Source organism: Leptodactylus fuscus, chromosome 7, assembly GCF_031893055.1.
Source record: "Leptodactylus fuscus isolate aLepFus1 chromosome 7, aLepFus1.hap2, whole genome shotgun sequence".
NCBI lineage: Eukaryota > Metazoa > Chordata > Amphibia > Anura > Leptodactylidae > Leptodactylus > Leptodactylus fuscus.
This window is the reverse complement of record NC_134271.1, coordinates 388882-405531: the sequence shown is the minus strand read 5'-3', so window position 1 is coordinate 405531 and position 16650 is coordinate 388882. Positions and strand designations below refer to the sequence as shown.

General features: G+C 47.2%; 1 protein-coding gene across 1 annotated transcript in view; it reads right to left on the bottom strand.

Annotated features, from left to right (window-relative positions):
- The window catches only part of RAPSN (receptor associated protein of the synapse), a 65805-nt gene that overhangs the window by 29450 nt on the left and 19705 nt on the right, over nt 1-16650 (bottom strand). The window contains exon 2 of the mRNA XM_075283330.1: nt 11312-11650. Coding sequence (XP_075139431.1) covers nt 11312-11650 — 339 coding nt within the window. The remainder of the gene's footprint in view (nt 1-11311; nt 11651-16650) is intronic.

Below are 16650 nucleotides of genomic sequence, written 5' to 3'. Positions count from 1 at the left end.
GGTCTTCTCATGTGTATGGGGGTCTTCTCATGTGTATGGGGGTCTTCTCATGTGTATGGGGGCCTTCTCATGTGTATGGGGCCTTCTCATGTGTATGGGGGTCCTCCCCAATCTCCATGGATTTCTCCTATCTGATTGGTGGACAAACCTAAAAAATTACCATTCAGTCAAACTCCTGACGAAGGCTGTCGCCGAAACGTGCATCGGGCACTGGGGAGTGAGGGCTTGTCCCTGATAGAGTCCATCTACTTCTCCAGAATGGGTGAGCTGTAATGTCTATTTATGGTGGTTCCATCCCCAGCTAGTGAGAGGCCCATCTGTATATATCTGTATGTATCTGTATGGGGCCTTCTCATGTGTATGGGGTATCTGTATATCTGTATATATCTGTATACTGGAGTGTATCGTACATGTCGGTGGAGCCTCGCGCTGATTTGTACATCATTGTATATTTGTTGCTATGTGAGACATAAGGACTTTATAGGGACAGGTTCCATCTTTGCTCGTCACTCCACCCACTTCTCTTTGTAGATTTTTGTAGATTTTTCTTTCTATGCCCAAATTTTTAAACAGTTTGTAATTTAATAAAATGTGATTTCATGTTTTTACATAATATGTGCGAAATCAAAAACTTTATTACATCCATTTAGGTGTCAGACTGACAATCTCTGCTTGTTGGTAAAATGTGTAAGGAACCTGATGTATTACCTCAAGTCCAATACCCTGCACTACTGCCACAATACCCTGCACTACTGCCACCATACCCTGCACTACTGCCGCAATACCCTGCACTACTGCCACCATACCCTGCACTACTGCCACAATACCCTGCACTACTGCCACAATACCCTGCACTACTGCCACAATACCCTGCACTACTGCCGCAATACTCTGCACTACTGCCACAATACCCTGCACTACTGCCACAATACCCTGCACTACTGCCACAATACCCTGCACTACTGCCACAATACCCTGCACTACTGCCACAATACCCTGCACTACTGCTACAATACCCTGCACTACTGCCACAATACCCTGCACTACTGCCGCAATACTCTGCACTACAGCCACAATACCCTGCACTACTGCTACAATACCCTGCACTACTGCCGCAATACCCTGCACTACTGCCGCAACACCCTGCACTACTGCCACAATACCCTGCACTACTGCCGCAATACTCTGCACTACTGCCACAATACCCTGCACTACTGCCACCATACCCTGCACTACTGCCACAATACCCTGCACTACTGCCGCAATACCCTGCACTACTGCCACAATACCCTACACTACTGCCACCATACCCTGCACTACTGCCACAATACCCTGCACTACTGCCACCATACCCTGCACTACTGCCGCAATACCCTGCACTACTGCCGCAACACCCTGCACTACTGCCACAATACCCTACACTACTGCCACCATACCCTGCACTACTGCCGCAATACCCTGCACTACTGCCACCATACCCTGCACTACTGCCGCAATACCCTGAACTACTGCTGCAATACCCTGCACTACTGCTACAATACCCTGCACTACTGCCGCAATACCCTGCACTACTGCCACAATACCCTGCACTACTGCCGCAATACCCTGCACTACTGCCGCAATACCCTGCACTACTGCTACAATACCCTGCACTACTGCTACAATACCCTGCACTACTGCTACAATACCCTGCACTACAGCCACAATACCCTGCACTACTGCCACCATACCCTGCACTACTGCCACAATACCCTGCACTACTGCCGCAATACCCTGCACTACTGCCACCATACCCTGCACTACTGCCACAATACCCTGCACTACTGCCACAATACCCTGCACTACTGCTACAATACCCTGCACTACTGCCGCAATACCCTGCATTACTGCCTCAATACCCTGCATTACTGCCGCAATACCCTGCACTACTGCCGCAATACCCTGCACTACTGCCGCAATACCCTGCACTACTGCCGCAATACCCTGCACTACTGCCACCATACCCTGCACTACTGCCACCATACCCTGCACTACTGCCACAATACCCTGCACTACTGCCGCAATACCCTGCACTACTGCCACCATACTCTGCACTACTGCCACAATACCCTGCACTACTGCCGCAATACCCTGCATTACTGCCTCAATACCCTGCACTACAGCCACAATACCCTGCACTACTGCCACAATACCCTGCACTACTGACGCAATACCCTGCACTACTGCCGCAATACCCTGCACTACTGCCACCATACCCTGCACTACTGCCACAATACCCTGCACTACAGCCACAATACCCTGCACTACTGCCACAATACCCTGCACTACTGCCACAATACTCTGCACTACTGCCGCAATACCCTGCACTACTGCCACAATACCCTGCACTACTGCCACAATACCCTGCACTACTGCTACAATACCCTGCACTACAGCCACAATACCCTGCACTACTGCCACAATATCCTGCACTACTGCCACAATACCCTGCACTACTGCCACCATACCCTGCACTACTGCCACAATACCCTGTACTACTGCCACAATACCCTGCACTACTGCCACAATACCCTGCACTACTGCCACAATACCCTGCACTACTGCCACAATACCCTGCACTACTGCCACAATACCCTGCACTACTGCCACAATACCCTGCACTACTGCTACAATACCCTGCACTACTGCCACAATACCCTGCACTACTGCCACAATACCCTGCACTACTGCCACAATACTCTGCACTACTGCCGCAATACCCTGCACTACTGCCACAATACCCTGCACTACTGCCACAATACCCTGCACTACTGCTACAATACCCTGCACTACAGCCACAATACCCTGCACTACTGCCACAATATCCTGCACTACTGCCACAATACCCTGCACTACTGCCACCATACCCTGCACTACTGCCACAATACCCTGTACTACTGCCACAATACCCTGCACTACTGCCACAATACCCTGCACTACTGCCACAATACCCTGCACTACAGCCACAATACCCTGCACTACTGCCACAATACCCTGCACTACTGCCACAATACCCTGCACTACTGCCACAATACCCTGCACTACTGCTACAATACCCTGCACTACTGCCACAATACCCTGCACTACTGCCACAATACCCTGCACTACTGCCACAATACCCTGCACTACTGCCGCAATACCCTGCATTACTGCCTCAATACCCTGCACTACTGCCACCATACCCTGCACTACTGCCACAATACCCTGCACTACTGCCACAATACCCTGCACTACTGCCACAATACCCTGCACTACAGCCAGAATACCCTGCACTACTGCCACAATACCCTGCACTACTGCCACAATACCCTGCACTACTGCCGCAATACTCTGCACTACTGCCACCATACCCTGCACTACTGCCACAATACCCTGCATTACTGCCACCATACCCTGCACTACTGCCACAATACCCTGCACTACTGCCGCAATACCCTGCACTACTGCCACAATATCCTGCACTACTGCCACAATACCCTGCACTACTGCCACAATACCCTGCACTACTGCTACAATACCCTGCACTACTGCCACAATACCCTGCACTACTGCCACAATACCCTGCACTACTGCCACAATACCCTGCACTACTGCTACAATACCCTGCACTACTGCCACAATACCCTGCACTACTGCCACAATACCCTGCACTACTGCCACAATACCCTGCACTACTGCCGCAATACTCTGCACTACTGCCACAATATCCTGCACTACTGCCACAATACCCTGCACTACTGCTACAATACCCTGCACTACTGCCACAATACTCTGCACTACTGCTACAATACCCTGCACTACTGCCACAATACCCTGCACTACTGCCACAATACCCTGCACTACTGCCACAATACTCTGCACTACTGCTACAATACCCTGCACTACTGCTACAATACCCTGCACTACTGCCACAATACTCTGCACTACTGCTACAATACCCTGCACTACTGCCACAATACAATACCCTGCACTACTGCCACAATACCCTGCACTACTGCTACTAAGGAGCAAAGTATACTGGGAAAAGCCACAACCCTTCAAACAGCTGATCAGACATTTAGGGCCCATTTTACACCCGGAATACCTCTTTAAAAACCAGAAGAGTCCTTTGGGTGGTTCTTCTTCGACTTCTCCAACCTCGCAATCAACTGGAGCAAGACGTCTTAATTGTAGTGACCTGAGGGTGGGAGAGGCCGAAGAGAAACCCCGAGGACCAAAAGATAAACTTGTTTCCTCCAAAGCTGAGTATATAAAGTGACAATCCCCCAAATGAGCAAACGCCCCAACCAAGGACCCCAAAGTAACGGTTATGTATCAATGTTACTAAACTAATAATATTGGGGGGTATGTAAGCCGGTGGCTGGGGTAATACTGGGGGGTATGTAAGCCAGTGGCTGGGGTAATACTGGGGGGTATGTAAGCCAGTGGCTGGGGTAATACTGGGTGGTATGTAAGCCAGTGGCTGGGGTAATACTGGGGGGTATGTAAGCCAGTGGTTGGGGTAATACTGGAGGGTATGTAAGCCAGTGGCTGGGATAATACTGGGGGGTATGTAAGCCAGTGGCTGGGATAATACTGGGGGTATGTAAGCCGGTGGCTGGGATAATACTGGGGGGTATGTAAGCCGGTGGCTGGGGTAATACTGGGGGGTATGTAAGCCAGTGGTTGGGGTAATACTGGAGGGTATGTAAGCCGGTGGCTGGGATAATACTGGGGGGTATGTAAGCCAGTGGCTGGGGTAATACTGGGGGGTATGTAAGCCAGTGGTTGGGGTAATACTGGGGGGTATGTAAGCCAGTGGCTGGGATAATACTGGGGGGTATGTAAGCCAGTGGCTGGGATAATACTGGGGGTATGTAAGCCGGTGGCTGGGATAATACTGGGGGGTATGTAAGCCGGTGGCTGGGGTAATACTGGGGGGTATGTATGCCGGTGGCTGGGGTAATACTGGGGGGTATGTAAGCCGGTGGCTGGGGTAATACTGGGGGGTATGTAAGCCGGTGGCTGGGGTAATACTGGGGGGTATGTAAGCCGGTGGTTGGGGTAATACTGGGGGGTATGTAAGCCGGTGGTTGGGGTAATACTGGGGGGTATGTAAGCCAGTGGCTGGGGTAATACTGGGGGGTATGTAAGCCGGTGGCTGAGGTAATACTGGGGGGTATGTAAGCCAGTGGCTGGGGTAATACTGGGGGGTATGTAAGCCGGTGGCTGGGGTAATACTGGGGGGTATGTAAGCCGGTGGCTGGGGTAATACTGGGGGGTATGTAAGCCAGTGGCTGGGATAATACTGGGGGGTATGTAAGCCAGTGGCTGGGGTAATACTGGGGGGTATGTAAGCCAGTGGCTGGGGTAATACTGGGGGGTATGTAAGCCAGTGGCTGGGATAATACTGGGGGGTATGTAAGCCAGTGGCTGGGATAATACTGGGGGTATGTAAGCCGGTGGCTGGGATAATACTGGGGGGTATGTAAGCCAGTGGCTGGGGTAATACTGGGGGGTATGTAAGCCGGTGGCTGGGGTAATACTGGGGGGTATGTAAGCCAGTGGCTGGGGTAATACTGGGGGGTATGTAAGCCGGTGGCTGGGGTAATACTGGGGGGTATGTAAGCCGGTGGTTGGGGTAATACTGGGGGGTATGTAAGTCAGTGGCTGGGGTAATACTGGGGGGTATGTAAGCCGGTGGCTGAGGTAATACTGGGGGGTATGTAAGCCAGTGGCTGGGGTAATACTGGGGGATATGTAAGCCGGTGGCTGGGATAATACTGGGGGGTATGTAAGCCGGTGGCTGGGGTAATACTGGGGGGTATGTAAGCCGGTGGCTGGGATAATACTGGGGGGTATGTAAGCCAGTGGCTGGGGTAATACTGGGGGGTATGTAAGTCGGTGGCTGAAGTAATACTGGGGGGTATGTAAGCCAGTGGCTGGGGTAATACTGGGGGGTATGTAAGCCAGTGGTTGGGGTAATACTAGGGGGTATGTAAGCCAGTGGCTGGGGTAATACTGGGGGGTATGTAAGCCAGTGGCTGGGGTAATACTGGGGGGTATGTAAGCCGGTGGCTGAGGTAATACTGGGGGGTATGTAAGCCAGTGGCTGGGGTAATACTGGGGGGTATGTAAGCCGGTGGCTGGGATAATACTGGGGGGTATGTAAGCCAGTGGCTGGGGTAATACTGGGGGGTATGTAAGCCGGTGGCTGAGGTAATACTGGGGGGTATGTAAGCCGGTGCCTGGGGTAATACTGGGGGGTATGTAAGCCGGTGGCTGGGATAATACTGGGGGGTATGTAAGCCAGTGGCTGGGGTAATAGTTGGAACATACAAGGGCTGAACGCCTCAGCCTTTGGATCTAAATCAAAAGATCCAGACTTCATAGACAGACTAAAAAACATAGACATCCAAATCCTCCTAGAGACATGGACCCGGGCAGACGACGAGTCCCTAACACCCATGGGCTACAAGGAATTCTCAGTGCCCACCCAGAAAAATAAGACCACCAAACATGGCCGCCACTCAGGAGGCATACTAATATGGTACAAGGAGGAGCTCAAAGAACACGTAAAAGCTACCAAACGTGGAACTAATCACATATGGATAAAAATAAGCAGCTCCATCCTCAGCGGCCAGCAGGACATCTATCTCTGTGCAGTATATATGCCCCCACCAGGGTCCCCCTACCACCACCCCGACACTTACGAGGTCCTACAAAGGGAAGCTGTCTACTTCCAACCCAAAGGCAGAGTACTAATATGCGGAGACCTGAATGCAAGGACAGGCACAGAGTTAGACTACCTGCCCCCGGACGACAACCCACATACGCACGGTAGTGAGATCCACCACCCAGAACCCACACAGACAAGAAGAAACAGCCAAGACAGAATTGTCAACAAGAGTGGGAGACAACTGCTGAACATGTGCCGAAGCCTAGGACTGTACATAATAAACGGACGTACCACAGGCGATCCCAGAGGACGCTTCACACTAAACTCTCAAGTGGGCAACAGCGTGGTGGACTATGCCATTACAGACGCAGACCTGTCAGACATTGAAGACTTCACAATCGCACCTGACTCCCATCTATCAGACCACAACCAGATCCTACTATACATGAGAACCAGGAACAAAACACCCACACATGAGCCCCAACAGTCCGGCCTCTACAACCTACCAAGACATTTCACATGGGCCAACCACCAGGCCATAGAATATACCAACGCAACCAACCGACCCGAAATCAAGACACTGCTCACAAACTTCCATACAAACAACTATCAGCCAGACCAACAGGGAGTCACCAGAGCTGTGAAGGATCTCAAGTACATCCTACAGACCACAGCAGAACTAGCAGGCCTGAAACCAACCAAACCAATAAGACAAACCAACAAACAGTCCCACAAATGGTTCGACAGCGACTGCAGAGCACTACGCCATACCCTAAGAACAGCCTCCAACCAAAAACACAGGGACCCCAACAACAAGGAGGTGAGGGAAGCCTACAGCAATCTATGCAAGCAATACAAGGGCACCCTCAGAGAGAAGAAACAGAGGGACCTCTCCCACAAAATACAGCAACTAGAGGACTCCCTCCAGGACAGCTCATTCTGGGAGACCTGGCACCACATGGGCACAAAGCCCAAGAAAAACTCTCTCCACATCCAAAATGGCAATATCTGGCTCAACTACTTCAGAGGTCTCTACAAAAACATCCCAGAAGAAGAACTAACTCCAGAACAGCAACAGATAATCACCAAACTGAGGGACACGGAGAAAGTCATCAAAGACTTCCAGAACCCTCTGGACTCACCAATCACCATAAAAGATATACAGGAAAGAATTGCCGTGCTGAAAGGCAAAAAGGCCAGTGGCCCTGACGGCATCCTACCAGAGATGATCAAATACAGCCCTCCAGCAATACACGCGGCACTGGCAAAGCTATTCACCCTCGTGCTCAATGCTGGACACTTCCCCGAAGACTGGAACAAAGGCCTCATAACCCCCATCTACAAGAATGGGGACCAATATGACCCCAACAACTACAGAGGGATCTGCGTCAGCAGCACGCTAGGGAAACTGTTCAACAGCATCATCAATAACAGAATCCTCACCTTCCTCACACAACACGGGGTCCTCAGCAAGAGCCAAGCAGGGTTCATGCCAAACCACCGCACCACAGACCATATCTACACCCTGCACAGCCTCATCAAGACGCACGTCCACAACACCAGAAGAGGCAAGATATTCGCCTGCTTCGTGGACTTTAAGAAGGCGTTTGATTCAGTATGGCACCCAGGCCTACTTCTAAAACTCCTAGAGAGTGGAATAGGAGGAAGAACGTACGACGTCATCAAGAGCTCCTACACCGGAAACCAGTGCAGTGTGAAGGTGAATGGGAAAAGGACAGCATACTTCCAACAGGCCCGAGGGGTCAGACAAGGCTGTAGCCTGAGCCCAACGCTCTTCAACATCTATATCAATGAACTGGCTACAGCCCTGGAGACCTCACCAACCCCAGGCCTCACCCTGAACGACCGGGAGGTGAAGTTCCTGCTATACGCCGACGACCTCCTACTCCTGGCCCCCACCGAGAAAGACCTCCAAGAAAGCCTGTCAGTGCTGGAAAAATTCAGCACCACATGGGCCCTACCCATCAACCAGAAGAAGACCAAAGTCATGGTATTTCAGAAGAAGGGCCACAATAAAGCCTCCACCACCTCACAATTCACACTGAACGGCTCCACACTGGAGAAAACCAACAGCTACACCGACCTGGGGCTGGAGCTCAGCCAATCAGGAAGCTTCAAAGCAGCAATAGAAACCCTGAAAGCAAAAGCCTGCAGAACCTTCTACGCCATCAGAAGACAACTGTACCACCTCAAACCACCGGTGAGGGTCTGGATGAAGATATTTGACGCTGTCATCTCCCCGATCCTTCTCTATGGCAGTGAGGTTTGGGGCCCAGCCACCTACCCAGACCAGTCAAAGTGGGACTCCAGCCCAACAGAGAACTTCCACCTGGAGTTCTGCAAATACCTGCTCCATGTCCATCGCAACACCACCAACATGGCCTGCAGGGCAGAGCTAGGCAGACTCCCCCTATGGCTCACCATACAGAAGAGGGCGCTAGCTTTCCAGGCACACATCCAGGGGAGCGACTCCTACCACCACCAAGCCTGGCTGAGCCACCTGAGCAAACCAGACATTCACCAACCAAACAGCAGCCAACCACCAAACCAAAAACACCAACAGATGATAACCAAGGCCGAAATAGAGGCGACCACAGAGGCAAACAGAGAGCGGTACATCGAAGAATGGAAAAACGAAATAAATAACTCCAAGAAACTCACCGTGTACCAATCCCTACAAAGAGACTACACCATGGCCACCTACCTGGAGAGAATACGCCACCCTAAGCACAGACAGACCCTGAGCCGATACAGACTGAGCGCCCACAACCTAGAGATAGAGACGGGGCGATACAGGCAGACGTACAAGCCACGGGAGAAGAGACTGTGCCAGCACTGTGACCAGGGGGCCCTAGAAGACCAGACCCACTTCCTGCTACACGGCACCAAATACTCAGCTGTGAGGGCCGTCTACTACCAAAGACTCTCTGCCCACATCCCAGACTGGGAGAAGAGGAAACTCTACATCCTACTGGGAGAAGAAGAGGCCACTGTGGAGATCGCTGCCCAATACGTGTCCAGCTGTCACCAAATAAGAGGAAGATGAGACTCCACGGACTGTTATACCCCAAACCACCTACCCCACCCCACCCCACCTCCCCATATAGCGGTCACCAACTAAGAGGAAGATGAGACTCCATGGACTGTTATACCCCAAATCAACCCCCCACCCCCCCATACCCACCACTCACACCCCCGACCCCAACTCCCCCCCCCCCCACACTTTACTAGCTTTGGCAATGCCAAATATCTATTCGGACTTGCCAATAAAGCTTAATTGATTTGATATATGGAGAGGACAGGTGTGGTCAGAGATATATGGAGAGGACAGGTGTGGTCAGAGATATATGGAGGGGACAGGTGTGGCCAGAGATATATGGAGAGGACAGGTGTGGTCAGAGATATATGGAGAGGACAGGTGTGGTCAGAGATATATGGAGGGGACAGGTGTGGCCAGAGATATATGGAGAGGACAGGTGTGGCCAGAGATATATGGAGAGGACAGGTGTGGTCAGAGATATATGGAGGGGACAGGTGTGGCCAGAGATATATGGAGAGGACAGGTGTGGCCAGAGATATATGGAGAGGACAGGTGTGGCCAGAGATATATGGAGAGGACAGGTGTGGTCAGAGATATATGGAGGGGACAGGTGTGGTCAGAGATATATGGAGGGGACAGGTGTGGTCAGAGATATATGGAGGGGACAGGTGAGGTCAGAGATATATGGAGGGGACAGGTGAGGTCAGAGATATATGGAGGGGACAGGTGAGGTCAGAGATATATGGAGGGGACAGGTTGTGGATGAGGTCAGATATATGGAGGGGACAGGTGTGGTCAGAGATATATGGAGGGGACAGGTGTGGTCAGAGATATATGGAGGGGACAGATTGGGGCTTTGCATGTTAGCGTTAGTAACTTGAACTCAATTCGCTGGGCAATGGGTAGTCAGTGAAAGGTTTGGCAGAGGGGAGTGGCCGATGAAGAACAGGGAGAGTATTTGCTGGGAGTCCGTGGAGTTGCAATAATCTAAGCAGGAGATAATGAGGGCATGGACGAGTGTCTTAGTACTTTCTGAGGTGAGGAAGGAGCGGATTTGATAGATGTTTTTGAGTTGGAGGCAGCAGGAGGTGTTGAGGGTTTGGATGTGCAACTTGAAGGCTAGGTCGGAGTCCGGGATTATCCCAAGGCAGCGGACCATGGGACAGGGGTAAGAATGGTTAGGCTAACTTTGCTAGGTAGGACAATTATGTAATGACCTCCTAATTACCCCCAGATGTAGTATAATGGCCCCTGCAGTGCCCCCACACATAGTAGCATGCCCTCCTTAGTGTCCCATAGTGGCCCCTACGCACAGTATAATGGCCCATAGTGGTCCTATAGAGGGACATTATACTACAACATACCGCAGACTGAGAACCACCGCTCTAAGAGCTTCGGGACGACAAGGCTGATTATGATCCTCGTCATGTCTACTACTAAAAGTCAAGGTGTCCGTGGTTAGGAGAATATGACCTTGGTGGCAGATTTAGGTTCACAGTGGACACAATAATATACAATAAGCCGATCCCATCCGTACACCTTACGTTTCTAACCTTCAGCTGAGTGTAAAGACCTCCAAGGCTGCAACAGACTCTGCACTCCAACATCTTGTCGTCATTGTTATGGGCATATCTTAAGGCTTTCTCGAAGCATTCCAGGGCCTTCTGGAACACGCTGAGGCCGAGGTAGGCATTCCCCAAACTCAGGGACACCTGTCCATTCAGCTGCAAACTGACAGATGTTCCCTGCATGTTCAGACAGGTCTTGCAGTAGGAAATTGTCTTCTGGAACTCGCACAGTTTCTCATTGCTGCGCGCCAGGTTAAGGTAGCTCTCAGTTAAGAAGTCGGGATCCTCAAGTTCTCGGGCTGTGTCAATCTGGATGACTGCAAACTAAAGAGAGACAAGGACAGTAAAGCAAACATGACTATATATAGGACCGTCTATAGAAAGCTATCAGTGACACCTAAAGGCATCATGTTATAGAGCAGGAGGAGCAGATTGTATATAGTGTCCTATCTACAGGTTATAGAGGAGCAGATTGTATATAGTGTCCTATCTACAGGTTATAGAGGAGCCGATTGTATATAGTGTCCTATCTACAGGTTATAGAGCAGATTGTATATAGTGTCCTATCTACAGGTTATAGAGGAGCAGATTGTATATAGTGTCCTATCTACAGGTTATAGAGGAGCAGATTGTATATACTGTCCTATCTACAGGTTATAGAGGAGCAGATTGTATATAGTGTCCTATCTACAGGTTATAGAGGAGCCGATTGTATATAGTGTCCTATCTACAGGTTATAGAGCAGATTGTATATAGTGTCCTATCTACAGGTTATAGAGGAGCAGATTGTATATAGTGTCCCATCTACAGGTTATAGAGGAGCAGATTGTATATAGTGTCCTATCTACAGGTTATAGAGGAGCAGATTGTATATAGTGTCCTATCTACAGGTTATAGAGCAGCAGATTGTATATAGTGTCCTATCTACAGGTTATAGAGCAGATTGTATATAGTGTCCTATCTACAGGTTATAGAGGAGCAGATTGTATATAGTGTCCTATCTACAGGTTATAGAGGAGCAGATTGTATATAGTGTCCTATCTACAGGTTATAGAGCAGATTGTATATAGTGTCCTATCTACAGGTTATAGAGCAGATTGTATATAGTGTCCTATCTACAGGCTATAGAGGAGCAGATTGTATATAGTGTCCTATCTACAGGTTATAGAGGAGCAGATTGTATATAGTGTCCTATCTACAGGTTATAGAGGGGCAGATTGTATATAGTGTCCTATCTACAGGTTATACAGGAGCAGATTGTATATAGTGTCCTATCTACAGGTTATACAGGAGCAGATTGTATATAGTGTCCTATCTACAGGTTATACAGGAGCAGATTGTATATAGTGTCCTATCTACAGGTTATAGAGGAGCAGATTGTATATAGTGTCCTATCTACAGGTTATAGAGGGGCAGATTGTATATAGTGTCCTATCTACAGGTTATAGAGGAGCAGATTGTATATAGTGTCCTATCTACAGGTTATAGAGGAGCAGATTGTATATAGTGTCCTATCTACAGGTTATAGAGGAGCAGATTGTATATAGTGTCCTATCTACAGGTTATAGAGCAGATTGTATATAGTGTCCTATCTACAGGTTATAGAGGAGCAGATTGTATATAGTGTCCTATCTACAGGTTATAGAGGAGCAGATTGTATATAGTGTCCTATCTACAGGTTATAGAGGAGCAGATTGTATATAGTGTCCTATCTACAGGTTATAGAGGAGCAGATTGTATATAGTGTCCTATCTATAGGTTATAGAGGAGCAGATTGTATATAGTGTCCTATCTACAGGTTATAGAGGAGCAGATTGTATATAGTGTCCTATCTACAGGTTATAGAGCAGATTGTATATAGTGTCCTATCTACAGGTTATAGAGGAGCAGATTGTATATAGTGTCCTATCTACAGGTTATAGAGGGGCAGATTGTATATAGTGTCCTATCTACAGGTTATAGAGCAGATTGTATATAGTGTCCTATCTACAGGTTATAGAGGAGCAGATTGTATATAGTGTCCTATCTACAGGTTATAGAGGAGCCGATTGTATATAGTGTCCTATCTACAGGTTATAGAGGGGCAGATTGTATATAGTGTCCTATCTACAGGTTATAGAGGGGCAGATTGTATATAGTGTCCTATCTACAGGTTATAGAGCAGATTGTATATAGTGTCCTATCTACAGGTTATAGAGGAGCAGATTGTATATAGTGTCCTATCTACAGGTTATAGAGGAGCAGATTGTATATAGTGTCCTATCTACAGGTTATAGAGGAGCAGATTGTATATAGTGTCCTATCTACAGGTTATAGAGGAGCAGATGGTATATAGTGTCCTATCTACAGGTTATAGAGGAGCAGATTGTATATAGTGTCCTATCTACAGGTTATAGAGGGGCAGATTGTATATAGTGTCCTATCTACAGGATATAGAGCAGATTGTATATAGTGTCCTATCTACAGGATATAGAGCAGATTGTATATAGTGTCCTATCTACAGGTTATAGAGGAGCAGATGGTATATAGTGTCCTATCTACAGGTTATAGAGGAGCAGATTGTATATAGTGTCCTATCTACAGGTTATAGAGCAGATTGTATATAGTGTCCTATCTACAGGTTATAGAGGAGCAGATTGTATATAGTGTCCTATCTACAGGTTATAGAGCAGATTGTATATAGTGTCCTATCTACAGGTTATAGAGGGGCAGATTGTATATAGTGTCCTATCTACAGGTTATAGAGGAGATTGTATATAGTGTCCTATCTACAGGTTATAGAGCAGGTTGCATATAGTGTCCTATCTACAGGTTATAGAGCAGATTGTATATAGTGTCCTATCTACAGGTTATAGAGGAGATTGTATATAGTGTCCTATCTACAGGTTATAGAGGAGCAGATTGTATATAGTGTTCTATCTACAGGTTATAGAGCAGATTGTATATAGTGTCCCATCTACAGGTTATAGAGGAGCAGATTGTATATAGTGTCCTATCTACAGGTTATAGAGGAGCAGATTGTATATAGTGTCCTATCTACAGGTTATAGAGCAGATTGTATATAGTGTCCTATCTACAGGTTATAGAGGAGCAGATTGTATATAGTGTCCTATCTACAGGTTATAGAGCAGATTGTATATAGTGTCCTATCTACAGGTTATAGAGGAGCAGATGGTATATAGTGTCCTATCTACAGGTTATAGAGCAGATTGTATATAGTGTCCCATCTACAGGTTATAGAGGAGCAAATTGTATATAGTGTCCTATCTACAGGTTATAGAGCAGATTGTATATAGTGTCCTATCTACAGGTTATAGAGGAGCAGATTGTATATAGTGTCCTATGTACAGGTTATAGAGGAGCAGATTGTATATAGTGTCCTATCTACAGGTTATAGAGGGGCAGATTGTATATAGTGTCCTATCTACAGGTTATAGAGGAGCAGATTGTATATAGTGTCCTATCTACAGGTTATAGAGGAGCAGATTGTATATAGTGTCCTATCTACAGGTTATAGAGGAGCAGATTGTATATAGTGTCCTATCTACAGGTTATAGAGGAGCAGATTGTATATAGTGTCCTATCTACAGGTTATAGAGGAGCAGATTGTATATAGTGTCCTATCTACAGGTTATAGGGGAGCAGATTGTATATAGTGTCCTATCTACAGGTTATAGAGCAGATTGTATATAGTGTCCTATCTACAGGTTATAGAGGAGCAGATTGTATATAGTGTCCTATGTACAGGTTATAGAGGAGCAGATTGTATATAGTGTCCTATCTACAGGTTATAGAGCAGATTGTATATAGTGTCCTATCTACAGGTTATAGAGGAGCAGATTGTATATAGTTTCCTATCTACAGGTTATAGGGGAGCAGATTGTATATAGTGTCCTATCTACAGGTTATAGAGCAGATTGTATATAGTGTCCTATCTACAGGTTATAGAGGGGCAGATTGTATATAGTGTCCTATCTACAGGTTATAGAGGAGCAGATTGTATATAGTGTCCTATCTACAGGTTATAGAGGAGCAGATTGTATATAGTGTCCTATCTACAGGTTATAGAGCAGATTGTATATAGTGTCCTATCTACAGGTTATAGAGGAGCAGATTGTATATAGTGTCCTATCTACAGGTTATAGAGGAGCAGATTGTATATAGTGTCCTATCTACAGGTTATAGAGGAGCAGATTGTATATAGTGTCCTATCTACAGGTTATAGAGGAGCAGATTGTATATAGTGTCCTATCTACAGGTTATAGGGGAGCAGATTGTATATAGTGTCCTATCTACAGGTTATAGAGGAGCAGATTGTATATAGTGTCCTATCTACAGGTTATAGAGGAGCAGATTGTATATAGTGTCCTATCTACAGGTTATAGAGGGGCAGATTGTATATAGTGTCCTATCTACAGGTTATAGAGGAGCAGATTGTATATAGTGTCCTATCTACAGGTTATAGAGGAGCAGATTGTATATAGTGTCCTATCTACAGGTTATAGAGCAGATTGTATATAGTGTCCTATCTACAGGTTATAGAGGAGCAGATTGTATATAGTGTCCTATCTACAGGTTATAGAGGAGCAGATTGTATATAGTGTCCTATCTACAGGTTATAGAGGAGCAGATTGTATATAGTGTCCTATCTACAGGTTATAGAGGAGCAGATTGTATATAGTGTCCTATCTACAGGTTATAGAGCAGATTGTATATAGTGTCCTATCTACAGGTTATAGAGGAGCAGATTGTATATAGTGTCCTATCTACAGGTTATAGAGGAGCAGATTGTATATAGTGTCCTATCTACAGGTTATAGAGCAGATTGTATATAGTGTCCTATCTACAGGTTATAGAGGAGCAGATTGTATATAGTGTCCTATCTACAGGTTATAGAGGAGCCGATTGTATATAGTGTCTTATCTACAGGTTATAGAGGAGCAGATTGTATATAGTGTCCTATCTACAGGTTATAGAGGAGCAGATTGTATATAGTGTCCTATCTACAGGTTATAGAGCAGATTGTATATAGTGTCCTATCTACAGGTTATAGAGGAGCAGATTGTATATAGTGTCCTATCTACAGGTTATAGAGGAGCAGATTGTATATAGTGTCCTATCTACAGGTTATAGAGCAGATTGTATATAGTGTCCTATCTACAGGTTATAGAGGAGCAGATTGTATATAGTGTCCTATCTACAGGTTATAGAGGAGCAGATTGTATATAGTGTCCTATCTACAGGTTATAGAGGAGCAGATTGTATATAGTGTCCTATCTACAGGTTATAGAGGAGCAGATTGTATATAGTGTCCTATCTACAGG